The 10,875-nt window shown below is 52.1% G+C and overlaps 1 protein-coding gene across 1 annotated transcript in view; it reads right to left on the bottom strand.

The window, feature by feature from the left end:
* Positions 1–814: 814 nt before the first annotated feature.
* The window catches only part of Ehd3 (EH domain containing 3), a 30,160-nt gene continuing 20,099 nt past the window's right edge, over positions 815–10,875 (bottom strand). Inside the window, exons 4-6 of the mRNA XM_076832728.2 lie at positions 4,728–5,140; positions 4,051–4,215; positions 815–1,427 (exon numbers count right to left, since the gene is read on the bottom strand). Of these exons, the coding sequence (XP_076688843.1) occupies positions 900–1,427; positions 4,051–4,215; positions 4,728–5,140 (1,106 nt within the window). The 3' untranslated portion in view covers positions 815–899. The remainder of the gene's footprint in view (positions 1,428–4,050; positions 4,216–4,727; positions 5,141–10,875) is intronic.

Genomic DNA, 10,875 nt, shown 5'->3' with positions numbered 1-10,875 from the left:
TTTTATCTTTTCAAAATACATACCTACCTGAGACACTAATGAGGCCCACAGAGAATATATAAAGTGCCTAACACAGCTCCTGGCACACACGGGAGGGGCTGGATTAACTGAGGCAAGTCAGAACACCCAAATATCCTAGGCCAGGTAGAAAGAACACAAATTGTGCAAAATCCATGGACTAGCATCACCCGGCTGATTTTGAGTAGACGACTATAAGATAGTTTCCTTGCTTTTTTCTACCAAGTTTTTTTCTTCTTCTCTCTTACTCTGGGATTCTTTGAGATGAACTGCAGGCAGAGTTCCAAGCCAGGTTTGCTGAGGAGGACAAACCTCAGGTTTGGAGAGAAGAGTGAACAGGCCAACATCTCTAACAGTCTGGAATATGGTGCCCTGGAGGATGCTTCTTCACTTACCTCTCCTCCCACAGCTGTCCCCTCCCTAGTCCCTGGGTAGCTTTCTTATTAGGAAGCCAAAGAGGGAAAAATAAAAGCATAGAAAATAAAGCAAATTGCCTATTAAATGTAAAGCCTTTTCCATCTGCTCAGAGCTTGGGCACAGAGGCACTGGGGAATCAGGGCGGATGGGCCATCTGTGGGCCAGTGAATTACTTCAGGTCTCTGGGGAAGGGAAAAAGGGTGGGAAAGAGATGCAGAGACACAGGTTTGCACCCTGGGACCTGGAGGTGCTGCTGTCTTTCTACCAATCCTGAGAACTTGGAGATGTTCCCAAACGAGGCTCAGTCTGGAAACGTAGGGATCTTGTTCCCTTCCCATCTACAGTGCAGTTGTCAAGATGTGTGTGTGTGTGTGTGTGTGTGTGTGTGTCTGTGTGTGTGTGTGTGTGTGGTTACTGCTCCCATCCCTTTTCTAACACTGCCCATGTGAAGCCCCTTTCCCCCATCACTCGGCAACTTTCCTCTTGGATGGGGGCACGAGGTGGGCGGGCAGCTCATTGGGCAGCTCGTGCCCCTCCAGCTTGACCTTGATGAGGTGATTGGCCAGTGCGAACTCCTCATCATCCAACATGCCATCCTTGTCAATGTCGGCTAGCTTCCAGATCTTGCCCAGCACGCTGTTGGGCAGCTTGGAGCGCACCATCTCCTTCTTGGCATTAGCGCCTGTGATCTTGCCATCCACAGGGGACAGGGTGTAGAAGATCTCGTCGTACATGGGCTTGTCCCGGGCAACCACCCACTCGACATCATCAATCCCCTCCTCGGCCCCCTCCCCATAGCCATGCCCGAAGGGGCCATGCAGGGTGCCCTCGAATGCTCCGCCCTTCACCATCTGGACAGGATGCTGGGTCTCCTCCTGGCGCACCAGCACCATGAGCTTGGCAATGTCGTGCGCCAGCATGTCATCCACCACCTCCAGCAGCTTGCTTTTCAGTGGCTGGAACTTGCTAAAGTCCTGGGCCTGCAGCTGGTCCTGGGAAGAGAGAGGAGGAAAGGTAGAGATAGAATGGAAGCAAGGGTCATCCTCCATTTGCCCTTCTCCTTTCCAATGAAGAGAGTTTGGCCTAGAGGCTAAGCTGAGCTACGTCACAAAAATATCACCAATGTGAGAGGGGAGGAACGGAAACCGGCCACTGGGGCTGAGGATAAAGTTTTTCAGGAGGCAGTAGAGGCTGGGGAAGAAAGGGATTTTACCAAACATTGGTCTATCTATTTAGACCCCTTTTAATGTTATTCCAGAGAATGAATCATTATGTTTCTCTGTAAGTTGGTTTTGGCTATTGAGTGGCAACAACTCTCAGTGGCCACTGAGACTGAGTCATGTGGACCTGTGACATGGGTTACCCTTGAACAACGGGGAATGCTCTCATGACCTACCCCTGCCCCCACCTTCCCCACCGTTGCACTCCGAGGTAGGGAATCATAGTCCACCCACATTTCCTGAAGAAAAATTAAGGCAACTAAAAAACAAATCATAATAAAAGCCAAGATCAACCTCAAATCCACAGTTCTTAATCAGGGCACTCACTGGAATTGCCTGGAGAGTTTCCTAAAGGTTACCCCCACCTTGGGGGATTTGGACACAGTAGGCACAGGCAGGTCCTCAGATTTCGTAAAGGTGTTCCCCTTCGCTGTCTCATGCCACCCACCCACGTTGCAAAGAAAGATGCTCCACTTTTCATGTTTGCAATTTTGACAGGACCTGAGTCTAGAACTCTGCCTCCTCCTTGGCCTCTAGAGGGTGGCAAGGAAGTGCTGTCCTCCTGCCCTGGCCTGCCCACAGCTGTCTCAGCATGCTAGGAAAAGGCCAGCGCACAGGCACAAGCACATCGAGTTCACTGTAGAAAAATTCAGAAAAACACCCATAGTTAGAATTCAAGAGCAAGTGCGAGATGGACGCTTCTCACCTCCCTTCTTGGGCTGAGCCAGGGACGTGATGAGGAAGGGGGTGTGGAGGGCAGAGCAGATGACGGCCTTTCTCTTGCCTTAGAACACAACTTTCCAGGTCCCTCCCACCTCTAGTTCCTTCTGTCTCTCCCAGCCTGTTCAGCCCAAGGTGGGTCTGGTGGGCTCCCATGTAGGGGTCCCCAGGTCTCCCAGTGGGGAATGGCCAGCATACCTATAGAACAGAATATCAGACTGGCAAACAAATGGGAAAGTGAAAATCATCTGTTACAAGGATTCTCTACGTTAAAAAAAAAAGGGGGTCACATGGTCTGGTTCAAGTGTCACCTTTCCAAATGTTAGCTCACAGGTCATCACCTTCTCAACAGGAGGAACAGAAGGCTGAAGGGTCCTGGGACATGACTGAGTGAGAACCCCGGATTCCACTAAAGCAATTCTGGACAATGAAGGCTCATGGAAGGTGGCTGTATGAAGGAATGGATCCCAGGACATATGCAAACTTGGAACGTGTAGTTACTTTTATTCATCTTATTTATTTTAAAAAATATTTTGTTTTAAGTTATAGATGGACCCAATATCTGTATTTTATTTGTTTACTTTTATGTGATGCTGGGGATGGAACCTGCTGCCTCACACATGCTAGGCAAGTGTTCTACCGCTAAGCATCAATCTCGGCCCTAGTATTATTTTTATTAGATAGGAAACTAAAAATGCCTATTTGGGACTAGTGGTATTTTGAATAATCCTATCCTTAAAATGAGACACTGGTTCTCAGCCTGAAGATCAAAACAAGAATGGCAACATCTATTCATGATACACCCATGGCTGCTATTTTTTTGCCTTTTTAATTCACACAATTTTTTAAAAAATAGCTCTTTAATTGCAAAATAATTATAGACTCATAAGAAGTTGCAAGAATCATATAGAGGGTGTTCTGGGCTCACCACACAGTGCTACCTACTGTGACATCTTGCCCAGTGACGGATAGGAATGTAAGGGCTCTCTGCCAGGGGCCTTGCAGTGACCTCTCTGATGTTCCCCACACCTGAGATGGAGGCTCAGAGGATCCAGTCAGTATGATGCTGTAGCTTTTGCTTTGACTTTGGAGCAGCTCTTGGCCTTTGTACCTGTGCCCTATGTGAATACTAACCTTGGGAAACACTGAGACCCCAGCTTCCTCTTTGGTTAAAGACAGACAAAAATGCCTCCCTCTGAGGACTGCCCTGGTGAAAAATCTGAGGAATCATGAACACCAGCCCCTGGTCCAAGATAGGGGCCTGCAGTGGGTCACCAAGATGGCAGACTCCCTGCCTCTCCATGGTGTGAGTCCTGAACTGCACCCAAGGGAGAGCACCTAAGGGCCTGGAGAACATAAGTCAGGTGACATGTCCCATTACACAGGAGATGGTGGTGATGTCAAGTCTGTGGTGACACAACTGGGGAAGGTCTTAAACTTGAGGTGATGGCGGTCTACACATCCGCTAATACACCTGTGCCCCTGGGGCGGGGACTGGGCTCAGTTTCAAACGTGGCACCTGCTGTGCGGTAGGTGCGGCAGTGAGGACAGGCCTGGGGCCTCCTCGTGCCTCTGGTTCTGACTTGAGTCCCGCTGGGAGCTCTGAGGGTGGCTCCTCCACACTCCACCACCAGCTCATGTGATCCCTTGTCTCAGAGCCCCTGAGCCTGGTTACCTGCATCCTTTTCAGGTTAGGGAAATCCCCAGGTGAGATCTGGTGCTCCCGCTCGATGCGGCCATAGATCTCCGCCAGGTTGTTCACCAGCTCCTTCTTCTTGTTGTCCTTCCCAAACACTGAGGGCATCTCCTTCTTCAGGGAGCTGATGATGTAGGCGTGGACCTGACCAACAGGGCCACAGGGCATCAGGACCCTGGACTATTCCCCTCTTGGGGTTTCTCTCACTCCACCTCTTCCCAAGAGCCCTCCCCTCCTCCTCCTCCTGCTTCTGAAATCATTTATCCCCTGACCCTCTTGCAGGGCTAGGCTGGGCAAGGTGAGGATGTGGGGAAGCCAAGGTCAAGGCAGCCATGGGGTGGGAATGCTGTGGACCAGGTGCTGGGATGGGGCCTGCACATTCTTTGTTCTACTTTGTCCTCCAGTGACTTTCAGATAATAGATGTGAAAAGAGGAAGAGAGACCAAAGGCCTGGCCATGCCTGGGGATCACACAGGTGGTAGGGCCGAGCTCCATTTTCCCACCCCCAGGGTGCAGTTGTACAGCTGAAGCTCCTGGTGCCGTGGCTATGGCAGGAAGTAGCCCAGTTGTTGCAGGCAACAAGCTTCAGCTCTTGCAGCTGACCCCCCAGACTCATGGCCCTGCCCATGCTGTCAGCTCCCCAGGGTCAGGCTCACCTTGGCCAGCCTGGCTCTCTTGATGAGGTCATTGAGCTTGCGCAGGGCGGCATTTCGGGGCAAACTCTGGATGTCCCTGAACAGGTCCTGCTCCTCGGCCTCAAAGAGCTTCCGATTGTCAGGGATGAGGAGGGGGTGGGACCAGAAGGAGCCGATGTAGACCCGGATCACCTCCGGGGTGTTCACGATCTTCCCCAGGGACCACATGAGGGCCCCGTACACCCGCATCAGCTGCTGCGTCTCGATCTGGTCGGCCTTGTTCAGCACCACCCGCATCTTGTCCTCGTGGTTCTTGAGGGCCTTGATGACCTCCGAGAACTCATCCGAGATGTCCAGTTTGTGGGCATCAAAGAGCAGGATGATGCGGTCCACCCGCTCGGCAAACCACTCCAGGACCGCTGCAAAGTCATACCCTGCCAGCAGAGGAAGAGTCAGGTGAGGGCCGTAGGGGGCATGGCAGTGGGGAGAGGCCTCAGGGACAGTAGGAAAAACATGGTCTTGGGAATCAATCTGAGTTCAGATCCTGGCTCCTCCACATGGTGACTGTTTGGCTTTGAGTAAGTTACTCGGTGGGGCTGTGTCTTTTCATCTAAAAAATGGGCAGAATATTTGGGCCCGGAATGTCCCTTGAAAGCTCAGAGGTTGAAACATCATCCCCAGTAGAGCAAGGTTCACAGGAAGGATTTTAGGCGGTGATTGGATCCTGAGAGCTGCACCCTCCACAGTGGATTAATCCATTTGATGGACTGATAATATGAATGGAATACTGGGTGATAACTGTAGGTTATCTGGGGTCATACTCTTGGGGATTAAATTTTATCCCTGGCTCCTCTCTTTCTCTCTGCTCCCTGTCTGCCATGAGCTGAGCAGGTTGGCGCTGCCATGCCTTTCCGCCATGTCTCTGCCTTGGAGCCATGTACTGGGACCTTTAGAACAGTGAGCCAAAATATTTCCTTCTCCAAGTTGTTCTTGTCAGGTGCTTTGGTCATAGCAACAAAAAGCTGACTAACAGAATGTAGTACCTAATTGATAGAATGATGAGGATTAAATCTCCTCTGAGCCCAGCACTTAGCAGGTATTACCGTGATATTACTGTGAACACCACTATTCCCATAAAGAACACTGATCATCTAGCTCTCCTATTCTCACTTATTGCATTTGGCAGCCAGAGGCCCTGCTGGAAAAGGAACTCTAGATACCTAATTTGAATACTCAGGAATTCTTTACAAAGTCCCCCCAAAACAAGGCAGAATGTACAAGTCACTGATGATGGTTCAGACCACACCCATTGCTGGCCTGGAAGAAATCTGAGTTCTCATTACAACAGTGTGTGACTCAGCTCAGGCTCCTGGGTTACCCAGCGCTGAGCTGCTTCATGTCCCGGAACTCCAGAGGCCTTGCTTTGCTCAACTCCAAGTCATCATGGATCTGGGGAAGCAGAGGGGGAAGATGTACCCAAGTTCATACATTCGCTGTACAGACACACAGAGCTGGAAGAAGCCTTAGCTCCCTGTGCCTCATAACCCTCCTCCATGAAACAGGGATGACAGATGAAGAAGACAGGCTAAGGAGTTAAATGACGTGTTCAAACGTCCACGGCTCTTGATGAGAATGGAAGTGCCAGGCCTTCCTGTGGGAGTCTGAGCAGGGCTCCAGGGCCTCCTTCTGCCACTTCCCCATGGCAGCCTCTGGCTCCGAGGCAGGGGCCTTTCCTTGGGTTCTGTGTGACTAACAGTCCTGGCTCCTGTCTGCACAGGGTTATCAGGGATTACACCACGGGGACCAAAAACCCTTTGCCACTATTGTGCAGGAAATCAAGCTATTAAGGGAAATGCCATTAGTCCCGGCCCTGCCTCACAGAGGGAGGCCAAAGACCAGGCAAGGTCATTATGCAACTGCCTTGTGATTGAATCAGATGTAGGAAGCTCTGATGGTCTGTCTGTAACAGGGATCCTCAACTGGAGCCCAAACAGAATCCCCTGCAGGGCTTGATAAAACCCAGGTGGTCTAATCCTACCCCACACCAGTGATCTGGGGTGGGAATTTCTTTTTCTTTTTCTTTTTCTTTTTGGCACTGGAGATTGAACTCAGAGGCCCTTAACCACTGAGCCACATCCCCAGCCCTTTTTTGGTATTTTATTTAGAAACAGAGTCTCACTGAGTTGCTAGGGCTTTGCTAAGTTGCTGAGGCTGGCTTTGAACTTGGGATCCTTCTTCCTCAGCCTCCCAAGTGGCTGGGATTACAGGCATGTGCCACTGCACCAGGGCTGGAGTGGGCATTTCTAACAAGTTCCCAGGAGGTACGGCTGCAGCTCGTCAAGGATCTCACTTTGAGAACCACTGGTCCATAATAATAATAATAGCTACTGCTTATACAGCATTCACTAGGCGCCCAGCACTGCTCTAAGTACTTTATAATCAGTAACTCCTTAAACTTCAAAATGACCCTATGAGGTCATTAATAACCGATAACTAATATTAGACCCAGTTTTAAAATGAGTACCCAGAGTCACATGAAGGTGAAGTAACCTGTCTAAGGTCACCTGGATAACAGGTGGTGGGGCTGGGATCCAAATCCAGGAGATGTGGCTGCAGACAGTGCCATCAGCTGCTACCCTGACCTGGCTTCTGGAGACTGCCATTTCAGACTAAGCCATAGGCTTAGATGGCAGGGGTCAGGGGATGAGGATGCCTGGGGCAGGCTGGGGAGGTGGGCTGGGTTTTAGAGGCATTTTCTACTTGTGACATCTCTGAATGCCCTGAGACATACTTAGGGCATGTTAAAGCACTATCTTGGGATTGGGGATGTGTGGACGGGATAGCCTGCTGTCCCGACACTTCTCATTAAGGGGTCCCAGAGGACCCCTTAATGCTTTCCCCGTGCCATAAGGGAAACTGAACCAACAAAGGAATGATGGTTCCTTTGAACACTCCCCTCTGTCTTCAACTCTCCGGCCTTGGCTGGATGAACTGCCTCCAGGCATACCCATCTTAGCTGACTTTCTGTGCCTCGGCTCAGTTAACTCAGGCTTTCTCTCTCCCTGATCATGTAGGGTAAATCCACAAGGCCTGGAGGAGCTTCGAGAACAATGGTCCAACTCCCCTGATTTAAAAATCAGGGAAGTGAGACTCAGAGAAGGGAAGAGCAGGCCTAGCACCTTCTATGTACCACCCCAGGAAGGCTCCTGTCCAGCGCAGGCCTGGTGCAAAGTAGACTTCGCCTTCTCCTTCAAGGAGAGGTATCTCATGGCCGAGGAGCAAGGCCCAGGAAAATGCCTCAGGGCCGACTGCACCTGGTAGCCAGGCAGGGCCTTTATCAGTCCTCTTCAGAGATGGCCGCGCCAACTCTGCAAGGTTCATGAGTCAGTCAAGACCACGCTCTGTGGGAAGCAGCTCAGGGACAAGGACCTCCGATCTCCAAGTTCAATGCTAGCTCCAGCTGGCAGGTTCCTGCCATGGCCTCACTTCACCTTCCCCACACTCTTCTGAGGAGGACAGTGAGAGGAACAGCATTCTCGTTTCCAGAGGGGAGGGCTGAGATTGGAGAGGAGGGGGCCAAACAGCTGGAGAGTGGTGGCTGGGCTGGACCTGGGCTCAGGGCACACAGGACCTCGAGGCAGCATTTCCACACCTGTCACCCTCTCCCCTGAACAAAGACCCAGCCAAGCCCTCGGGTTCCAGTGGGCTGCAGCTGCTCCCTCTCTCCCTCTGCAAGAGGCAACAGTCTCTTTTTACCTTTCCTCCGTCAGAGCCTGCAGAGAGGCCGCTCACCTCCCAAGACGGTCTCCTCACAGTGGCTGCTGGAAAGAGGGTCAGAGGGCAAAGAAAAGCAGGGCCACTGGATCCCCCTGTTCCAACCCCCACCCTCTGAAAACAGGTCCCAGCCTTGGGCTCTGGTGCCTAGAGCCAGTCAGCTCTGCCCTGCATTGCAGGAGGGAAGGGCCGTGGGTTCAGAGCCTCTGCATTCTGTTCCCCAACCCTGACATGGATTTTAGTGGTGGCAGTGGCAGGGCCGGACGCAGGGAGGGGCCCCAGGAAGAGCTTGCTGCTGTTTCCTCCCGCCTGTCAGCAGATCTCACCCTCAGGGCCTCAAGGGGCACACCTTGGCTCTGCTGCTCATAACCAGCTAAGGCAGCCAGCCTGGGCCCTGAAATGACAAGGAATCCAGGCTGAGAGAAGGCAGAGACCCAAGGCCACGCAGCAGTAGGGGTCAGAGCCAGGACCTCAGGCATCCAACCTCAAGCCCAGCACTGTGGCCACCCCTTCAGTGGACGGGGGATGGCAAAGACATCAGAGAAGCCGCAGAGATGGAGACAGGCTCCGCCCCTCCAACTGGCTCTGGTCCCTGATGACACAGGCACACGGAGGAGGTTGTGTCTCTGGGGGAGGGAGATCTCTGCCACCTGGCTACCCCCTGCTCTGGGATGGGAGGGGGAGTAGCACCTAAACCAGCTGGGCCAGGTGTCCCTGTGGTCTCTTGGCACTCATGTGCCTGCCTGTCCTCTGCTCACTCCATGGAATTGTCCCCCACTGCCCTGGAAGCTGGGTGTGGCAGGGGACGCCCCCTCCTTGGTTTCCCCTACACCCAGTGCAGAGCCTGGTACATGGCAGGTGCTCCATCAGGGTTTGCTGGACAGAACTGAAATGGGAGCCCTGTTCTGCATTTTACGCCTGGGAGACAGTGAACAAGTCATCTCTGCGCTTTGTTTTTCTGGTTTCTAAGTTAGAATCCACGAGTGCCTTGGTCATAGGGTCGTCGTGAGGATCAAGTCAAAGAAGAAGATGCTGGAGAAACTATTTAGCTGTGACCAGGTAATTCATGTTGCCCTGCTCCCTTTATTAAGAACTCCTATACACCAGTTCCCATGTGATGGGATGAGCTCCAAATGAGTCATCAGAGGAGCACTGGCCTGGGTGAGTGACCTCCAGTTTCTGATTGGCCATTAACTTGCTGTGTATCCTGGGCAAACAGCTTCCCCTCTCTGATCCCTGATCTCTTTGTTTGTCAAAACAGAGGACTACGTTGGATGATCTCTGACTTCCTTTCTTGGTTCAAAACTCTTTTTTGCTTCTAAGATTACAGGAGTGCAGATGGAGAGCACAGTGGGGTGGATGACGATCAGGCACAAAGACGCCTTTGTATGGGCTCTTGGGGTCCCCTCTGAAGTGTGCCCTGACTGCTCCTGAGCCTGTGGGACCTCTGAGAAGATACTTAGTTGCTCCCGTGGCCTGGATTTATGTGCATAACTAGAAATGGAGGCATCTCAAAGGCAGAGACTGGACCCAGTAAGGAAAGGGGCGCAGGATTAGCTCCCCTGTTGACTTTCTGTGTGGTCTTGGGTAAGCCTGAAGCTTCATTTTCTTATTTGTAAAATGAGGATAACAATGATTGGCTGAATAAGGAGTTTGTGGAGGAGCCGTGGAAATAAGATCCAACAGTGGACATAGGAGTGGACTTTGTCTGGAGACAGCCCTACCGTCCAGGGTGAATGACATGCCCAGTGACAGGCCCCTTCCCCTCCTTGGTCCCATGAATGGCTCTGAGTCTTATCATAGCTGCTCTTGAGCACCTGTGGCAGCCCAGGTTCATGGCTTGGGGACACAGAGGGCACAAGCTGCCTGCCTGGAATTCCTCCTCGTGGGTCTGCTGGCTCCAGGAGATTTGGGGGGCAGGCTCTATGCTGGAGACTGGGCAGCCTACAGGACCCCTGGCTCACTGGCCAGGCTCTGGAGGACTGGAAAGCTTTCTAAGTAATGCCAGGCAGGAGGAAATCACTGAGACAGACCCAACAGGCAAGGCAGCTCCTGGATCACCTGGTGGCTTCCTTTACAGTCTGAAACGCAGGGCGGGGCACAGACCAGGCAGCACTTTCTCTACACTTTCAGCCACTCAACAGACCTCACGTGACCCTCGAAACTCTCTGCATGCCAGGAGGTGAACAGATGTCCCTTCTTACAGGGGAGGGACTGGGGCAGGCAGTTAAGGGGCTTGCTGAAACTCACGAAGCTGGCAGTGGCCAACTCAGCCTAGAATCCAGATCCACACGGTGTTAGCTCACAGCCCTGGAGCTCAGAGGATGGAGCTCGCCAACCAGACACCACTCCCCCGCCCCCCCCAAAAAAAAATCTGTCAAATTTGAGATATTAT

Source organism: Callospermophilus lateralis, chromosome 14 (assembly GCF_048772815.1).
Source record: "Callospermophilus lateralis isolate mCalLat2 chromosome 14, mCalLat2.hap1, whole genome shotgun sequence".
NCBI classification, from domain to species: Eukaryota; Metazoa; Chordata; class Mammalia; order Rodentia; family Sciuridae; genus Callospermophilus; species Callospermophilus lateralis.
Note: the sequence above shows the minus strand (reverse complement) of the source record. Positions and strands in the feature narration are given on the sequence as shown.